Raw genomic sequence first — 8,387 nt, 5'->3', positions numbered from 1 at the left:
TTTACTCTTGCTTTGGCTATAACGTTGTGTTTTACCGTTTATACTGAGGGTGCAAACGTCACCTCGCTCACGCCTGCGTCAGTATCAACAAAAACAACAAAAGTGGTGACGGTTACAACCCCATCAGTAACCAATTTAAGTTCAGAACCTGCTTCAAAGACCATCCATGTAAGTCCTACTAAAGTTTATGCGTTAAGGCCACAAGATCCTTCTCCATCCAATTCCCTTACCACACACACAATGGAGCACAACGCTCCCCCTCCCTCCCCCTTTACGAAAGCCCGACAATGGTAATCAAGTATGTTCCTCAGTGAATGAAGAATTTTTTTCCTATAGACCCCCAACTAAGGGTCATGTTGCACACCCCCACAGTCACGAACAGCCTTTGGGTACTCATACTTTGCCAGATGAAGCCCATTTGAGGGTTCATGACATTGTGTATCAAGTCCTCGAAAAAAATTCTGCGCCTAATTTTTGTGAGAGTCCAGTGCATCTCTGAGGCAATTCGCGCTCTAATTGAATCAGAGAGTGATCACTTGTAACAAAGCGGAGAAATGTATGAGTTACGGCCCACTGTAAAGTGTTATTTAAAGATGAAAATGAGAAATAGCTAGCCAACTTAGGAGGACATGGGCTATAGAACATTGAACCTGAGAAAAAACAGAAAATTGTGAAATATTTGTATTATCGCTGAAAACCAAAACCACGAGTTAATGATCTTTCCTACAATCTGTTTTCAGTGGAACTTCGTAAGGAGCGACATTAACGTAATGTATTATAACTAATGTCAAGTCGGGTACATGTAGATCAGTATTTTGACGTACTTAGCATTATGTTAGTCGTTTTTGATGTGTTTCGTAGTTTCATTTCTGAAAAACATTATTTGATACCAGAAACCCTATCGTCTAATTTTCTGACTGGTGTTCTCGGTTTGGAAGACAAAGGAAAAAGTTGCAGCAACTGTTATATAGAACAGAAATGTAGTTCTTGCGATGGAGCATAAGAAAGGAATGAACGACCACTGTCTTCTGACCATTAAAAAAAACATATTTGCTGGTCTTCATCCCAATTCCTTTAACTTTGTCCCTTTCCTCAATGGAAAGCGAATCCTTTAACACGCCGCCGTAAAGTTCTGAAAGTAATTAATGCCGTGACGATTGATCTGCGCATAGTTAGACGAATATTTCACATACATCTGCATTAAGAGCCCAATAGCACATGACGTAATGAAGAACCCCACCACAAAATCCACAAAGTCACTTTAAATCTACTTAAAAAATCTTTTACTACATTTTTGTACTCTCACAGGAATCAAAATACAAAGCTAAAAATATCAGAAACTGCTTTGTCCATCCTCGCCAAGTAACATCACCTCCTGTGATAAAATACAAAATAAAACGACTAAAAAACAAACAAGAAAAGAGAAAACGCATTAAAAAAAGTTATTTTAAAATTCAGTTATACGGCGATCGAAAGAAACAATGTCTCAATATTTCAATCGCCTAAGAGTTGCAGAAGATGTTGGTTTTCTATAATGATGATGTTCTCATTGCCTTGATTGTAATTATGTCATAGTCCCTCGGGGAACTGAGATGATCTGAGGGATTATAAGGAGCCAGACTTTATTGAGGGTAGGAAAGATTAGTTGCCTTGTTTCTTAGGGCAAAAGGAATTAAATAGGCCAAAAGTGTTGAAAATATAACCTCTTTACTCCCAGCTACAAGTAAACTATAGCCACGAAGTAATTTAGTATTATCAACTGAGTGGGTAACGTAAATTGACTATCGTAAAGAGTTTCAAAGCTGACATTTCGAGCCAACAGAGAGAAGAGAATCGGCTAAATTTTTATTCCCATTCAAAAAAAGTTAATACTCACATCATTCTGATATGCTCCAGAGAATGCGGCTTTTCCAGAGTCCTGCTTTGCTTGTTCTTCTGATTCCTGTTTGGTAAAACCAAGAGATTAAGACAACTTGCTGACAAGCTGATTGACAAACTGAATGAATGAAAGACCACCTGACCGACTGCCAGCCTGATTGAGTCATTGACTGACTGAATGACCAGGAGACCGACCGACTCACTCGCTGACTAACTGATTGTTTAGTTCTTATTGATCAACATTCCAGCATCTTGGTGATTTTTCTATTCCCTGATGGAGGCGCGCCTGGATGTAGCTGGATGATTTACTGACTGATTGATTTGTTTGCTGGATGCCTGTCTTTCAGGCTGATTAAATGAAAAACTAATTGATTGACTGACTGAGTGAATAGCTGACACATTGTCTGTCTGACTATCAAATTCACACATACCTGCGTGAGTGAAGCACTGAACAACTGGCTAACCAGTTGACTGCTTGCCAGACTGTCAAGCCCAAAAATTTGCTGCCTGGCCAGCTGCGTGCCTGCCTGTTTGCCTGACTGACTGAACTACTGACTAACTGGTCTCCACAAACAAGCTACATGTGATTGGTTGATACATGAAAATGTAGATCAACTGCCTTCCTGCCTGCCTAACTGATTGACTAGTCTCCACAACCTAGCTACATGTCATTGATTGAACATGAAAAAGTCGATCAACTACTAAATTAAGGAGTATGGACATTAACCAGAAATCGCTTCCAAATAAACGCACGTGCATTTAGAAAAAAGCACCCACAAAATGCGAATATGTGTCATGAACCTTTCCCACTCTAAACTTCGCTTGAATATTCACATCTGTTACAATTGCTTTTGCCGCCCAACAAGGAGATTCATTTACAAGTACCTCCATTTGGACTGCAGCGACACTGTCATGTTTAGTATACCCAATCTCTACTTTGGGAGATTTTGTTTTCCTATGATAGACACGAGTTCTTGCGGCAGCATTTGTTTCTCCACCTGAGGAAGAGTTGCCCACATCAAATCCTAGTTTTCCAGCAATATTAAATCTGTTGTGATGCTCAAGTAAGTTTGTGCTTCCAAAGTTCCTAACCCCAAATAAAGAAAGTTCGTGAGACTTTTGGAGGCTTCCGTCTTCTACATGAGTGTCTTTAAAGACATCACTTTTGCGCTTAAAACAGGAGCTTTTGTTGTACACGAATCTCGCGGAAGGTCTTTCAAACTCATTATTAGGACAAGTAATATTAGTTCCTGCTGGCAAATAATCCTTCTCATTACACTTTTCTTTTTTTTCTGAAATTTTTCCCAAAGAAAGATTTGTCGGAGTCAGGAGAGTAGACATGAGCCTGTCCGAGACTTGTTTACGTTCTTCTTCAATATCATCAGTGCATGTATTTCCTTTAAAAACGGCACATGTCTCGTTCTGTTGGTGAGTTGATTTAGGGTATCCTGTGGCAAGAGTACCCTCCATGGCATAACTGAAATTTTCTAGAAGCAACTGGTCTTCCCGACGAGATTTCTCATTAATTGTCACCTTTTCTCTTTGAGAATAATGTAAATTTCCAGTCCTCAGAGATGTTGTATTCTCCTGTTTGCTCTGAAAGTGTTTAGATGAAGACGCAGTTACAGTAGTTCCCTTCTTTAAGAGTTCAGTTCCAGAAAAATGCTGCCTTTTAACTTCCTCGTCAACGTATGGTTTGAAGTTATACTCAGTAGGAAACGAAATGTCTGCGCAGCTTCCAGCATCTGGAAATAACGTAACAGAGGTATTTTATTATATTTTGATTGATAAAGGTTTCCCAATACCTTAATCAAACTTGAAATTAACTGCCCTACACCTTCCAGGGAGATGTCGGATGAAAACAAGTCTTGCTTCATTCAAGTTTTGCATCGTGAGCGAGCGCATTTAAAAGTTCCAGGTTAGTCACTGGTTTGAAATGAACTTCTGATCAAAAAGTTGCCTGTGTTTCTATCACGTTTGAATGAAATTAGTGGAGGTTGCGAAAAGATCGTACCAGTCTCTGAATCGTTTTGAAGTAATTGAAAGTTTTTAAGAATGATAGATTCAACTGCGTGGTTGTGAGGGTGAAATGTGAGAGTGAATGGAATGCGATCGGCATTTTTCTTCTGAACCGTTTGTAGTGCTGAATGTCGATCAATTTGTTGGGCACGGCGGTGGCCCGCTTGAACGACAGAAACAGGATAGCCACGTTTATCGAAAAACTAGCACGTTGCCTCTGATTTTTCAGAAAAATCAGAGTCGTCACTACATAAACAACGAAGTCTGAGAAACTGTAAAAAAGGTGATTCCTATGTGAAAGGTAAATTTCTTTGTCAGAAGTTCGTTTCATGGCGACGGCATAGAGCCAATTTGCATTTATGCAGTTCAATGGAAGGCAAGAGCAAACCTGTTTTCTTATCTCCTTGTTGAGGCAATAAATTTGCAAAGGAACACTCTGGCGCCAAAAATGGATGCGCAGCAGCTTGATAAGGTGTAAGTCTTTCACCTGAGATCGTGATACAAAGCAAAGAACAAAGGTTGGTTTTTTGTTTTTCACGTGTCAGTGCGTTTGGCATTGTTTTGCAGGATAACGACTGTAACAAACAAAGTGTTTCAAGTAAAAGTTACGCAAACTATGATAATTCCGTATACTTACCTGGTTTATACTTCAGCAAGCCAACTAGGAAACGTGCAAAAGAGAAATTTCTTGAATTATGGAGTTTTAGCATCACATTACTCACACATTTCAGGTGATTGTCCTCTAAAAGCAATGAAAAAAAAGTCTTAAGTGAGTAAAGAGCCTACATGTGTTGATTCCTACAGTATTTTCTATGTGGGATTTTTTTCCCATGAAAATTTATTGTATTTATGGACGTTTTTGTTGATTCATTTTTTGGGAGCAGAAATAATAGTTGGAAAGGTGAATGAAAGGATACTTTTTTTCCTGGAAATCTCATTGTGCATAATGTTTTTTTCAGAAATCTTCCCATGTATGAATTATTTTAAATTTTCACTTGAACCACCTCTAAGCATCGCTCTCTTTCCGATGGTTCCTCCCTCGCATAAAGGATAAGTCGTCTTTTGCTATTTTGCTAATGTGTCTTAACCCTTCCTCCCTTACATCAGTATGCATATTCTCCATACTACTCCCTAGACATTTCCTAAGGCTCTGACAAGGAGAATTTGTTCAACAATCAAGAGCTTCTTTGGTGATCATCTCCTTTTTTCTCATGAACTTGATGTTTGATTCAGGGCTGATGTTGTGTGGAGAAATTGGATGTTTGTCACTCTTAGGAGTTAAAGGGTTAAATCAATTGTTTATTTAAGTTGTGTACCTGGATTTATGAAATAGTTGCGGAGACTATTTAAAGGATGTTGAGGACTAGATAAGGATTACCAAAAAAGTTTGAGATAACTTGATTACATTTGAATCATCTTAAACTTGAATTTACCTGATTTGTGGTGACCTATAAACTGTGACAAATCTTCAAAAAATTTTCCAGTATGGAATGGACTCCGAGGTATGGGACCAAGAATACTGGTTATCCGCAACCAAGCATGAAAAGTAGTTACCTTAGGTCATAAACAGCTTGTAAAAGTGCCAATAATAAAAAAAAACAAAACAAAAACATACCTCTTGCAACACTTTAGTCCTATTTCCTCCCAGAAATAAAGGTTTGCCTATATACAACTGAAACCAATGTTCATATTAAAAGGACATTATTTCATTTCCTCACCAATAACATTCAATTTAACGGCTGGGTGAGTTCTCCTCCCCCCTTACGGAGAAATATCCATCATAAAACTGTCAAGCATCATCTGTTATTAGCTCTGACAGATGGTCTAATAATCATTAACAATATTTTAATTATGGTGAGAACATACAAGTCAATTAACCAACCTCAGCTACAATGCATCCCAAAGACCAAATGTCAATCTCAGGGCCAAAGGGAACACCAAACAGAACACCAAACATCACCTGGAAAGAATTGACACAGTGCTTTCAGTTTCAACTGACTGCCATCAACATTATCAAGTGGAGGACACTGTACCTCACTGCATTAAACAACATTTAGTGGGACCTTCTTCCACAGACTGAACTTTAAAATTCAAGTGTCCAACAAACACTTAAAAACAGCCCTAATATATATGTACATCCCCCATCTATTTGCACCTGACATACAGTCATGGTAAAATAATTGTGTGAATTTAAATATGTTTTCTGATACATTGCTTGAGATGATAGTCACCACAGAACAGAATTTTCCATCTGCAACAGGCCAACCACATTAAGTTGTTTTATGAAACACAAAACTGCAGAACTTCACTGATCATCTTTCATAGAGTACTTCAGTTCATGCAAGTCCAAATAAAATACTTTAATCTAGCTTTATTTCCCTTGGATTGATTAGGAAAACACTGGAGTTGCATGCATGTAACCTACATGTAAAATTAATTTTGTCTCCAAATTCATGAAAACAGCAATATCTTTACTTTACCTCAGGAGCTCTGTAAAGTAAAGTTTGTAATTCAAACTCATCATAATACAAGGAAACCTGACATAATTAAACAGAAGAAAATAAGAATTAAATTAAATATTTTGAATAATTATCATATGTCATTACTAATGGTGGCTGACAGAGCTCCAAGCTCATTTTTCCAAAGAGTTGCCTTTTGGCAACCTTCAAATTTAAAATGGTCGCCATTTAAAAATTTTTGGCTGCCTCTTTTTTCTTTTTTCTTATCTGTTAGTCACCAATTAACTAAAATGTTAAAATGACTAAAATGTTGGCAAAAGTCACCAAATATATTTTCACTTGTCACAGTGATCAAAATGGCTGTAGCTTCTCCCCTTTAGCTGCCTCACATTTTCTTATAAATTACTTATGAGAATCTGATACTTGATCAACATAAGAACTTCTACCTGATAAGTTTGTGTATTCTCATTAACTGTTTGCAGGATAAAGTATGGATATTCTAGGGAGAAGTTACATGTTAAAGGGGTAAACACATAGTACACAATTCTCTATAAACAGTTTTTCACAGCTGGTATGAGCCCTTGTCCTCTGTACAGAATTTGCCTTTCATTATACTTTGAAAAGGATCTTTTAACCCTTTAATGCCTAAGACTGATCAGCTTCTAATTTTTTCTTACATTATCACCCTTAAATCAAACATTAAAGTCACGGGAATCAAGGAAATGATCATCAACTTATAAAGCTCTTGATTTTTAAAGAGATTCTCCTTGTCAGTGCTTCAGCTAATGTATGATAGCAGTATAGAGAATATGCATATTGATGTTAGGGTGTACAGGGTTCATAAAGTCTGCAGTACAACAATTCTGATGCATCTAGCTGCATACATTTAATATTAAGTCACTAAAGCTACCAAATAATAGAAATCACATGTACCTCTCTATGAACCCAATGAATTGCATTTCCAAAGTCAACAACTTTTATCTTGGTTTCGTCACCTACAGTGTGTTAATATAATATACAATTTTAGTACACACCAAACAAGGAAATAGTGCTTTTTGCATGTGCTGATTGGCTGGTTCCATTGAGTGAATACCAAGTACTATTCACCTCCATGCAGTCAATGAGACAAAATCACATGTTAAGAGTTTGATTTCTGACCAGTTTTTGGTATATTGAAAGAAATAAACTAATTTTTTGGTATCTATGTGGTATACTATATACTAACAAATTTATTCACTTCTGTCAGTGTCAGTGAAACTGGTGGAAATTCACCAAGCTGCGAAGCAGTGCGGTAAATATCCACCACTGTTCACCATCAGGTCTGTGACTAAAATTGTTAAGTGCACAAAAAGTTGTTTTATTACAGTGTATTAACAACCACTTCTCTCAATGGAGGTTGGCTGTCAGAAATGTAAAAAAGGCTACATCCATAAAAGGCTTAGTCCATAAATTCCACGCCTACTGCTCCCATGCATCAAAATGTTTGCAACTAAGACATGGGGCCCTATATACAAGGCATCCAGGCACCATCATGATGACATATATACATGATGACAGAAACAAAAATGGGATGGTATATTCATGATATTTTTTGTTAGGCAAATAATTGTAACTGATATGAACTCTGAGTATTCATAAAAGTAGTCTTTCACTGACCACTGTAATGTTTATCTTCAGAATCTGTATAAAATGTTGGTCTGTTTTTCTTACAAAATGCTACAGCTGTTATTTATATTTAACCAGATCAAAATATTACAACTATCTTTAAAAGTCCATTAAGTTAAATCAAATTTTTTGACAATTTGTTGCAAACACCCCACTTCACCTTCTTCAAAAAGAATGTTCTCTGGTTTCAAGTCAGCATGGATGACATTCTGTCTGTGGATTCATATGGAAAGTTGAATGAGATCAAAGCACATAAAATCCTGAAATCAGTCACTCCTCTCAAACGAGCACCCCCTTTTGAAAAAGATCCCCTTTTATTTGCCAAAATGCAGAATAAACTTCCCACTTCCAACCTGGAACAACATG

At 37.3% G+C, this 8,387-nt stretch overlaps 1 protein-coding gene across 1 annotated transcript in view; it reads right to left on the bottom strand.

Moving 5' to 3' along the window:
* Positions 1 to 1,266: 1,266 nt before the first annotated feature.
* Positions 1,267 to 8,387, bottom strand: part of LOC113665525 (uncharacterized) — a 16,765-nt gene continuing 9,644 nt past the window's right edge. The window contains exons 11-21 of the mRNA XM_089193207.1: positions 8,182 to 8,234; positions 7,290 to 7,351; positions 6,378 to 6,434; positions 5,780 to 5,857; positions 5,512 to 5,569; positions 5,331 to 5,423; positions 4,535 to 4,639; positions 4,286 to 4,384; positions 2,680 to 3,623; positions 1,877 to 1,942; positions 1,267 to 1,375 (exon numbers count right to left, since the gene is read on the bottom strand). Of these exons, the coding sequence (XP_089049333.1) occupies positions 1,334 to 1,375; positions 1,877 to 1,942; positions 2,680 to 3,623; positions 4,286 to 4,384; positions 4,535 to 4,639; positions 5,331 to 5,423; positions 5,512 to 5,569; positions 5,780 to 5,857; positions 6,378 to 6,434; positions 7,290 to 7,351; positions 8,182 to 8,234 (1,657 nt within the window). The 3' untranslated portion in view covers positions 1,267 to 1,333. The remainder of the gene's footprint in view (positions 1,376 to 1,876; positions 1,943 to 2,679; positions 3,624 to 4,285; positions 4,385 to 4,534; positions 4,640 to 5,330; positions 5,424 to 5,511; positions 5,570 to 5,779; positions 5,858 to 6,377; positions 6,435 to 7,289; positions 7,352 to 8,181; positions 8,235 to 8,387) is intronic.

Source organism: Pocillopora damicornis, chromosome 14, assembly GCF_964200805.1.
Source record: "Pocillopora damicornis chromosome 14, jaPocDami1.2, whole genome shotgun sequence".
Classification (NCBI taxonomy): Eukaryota; Metazoa; Cnidaria; class Anthozoa; order Scleractinia; family Pocilloporidae; genus Pocillopora; species Pocillopora damicornis.
Note: the sequence above shows the minus strand (reverse complement) of the source record. Positions and strands in the feature narration are given on the sequence as shown.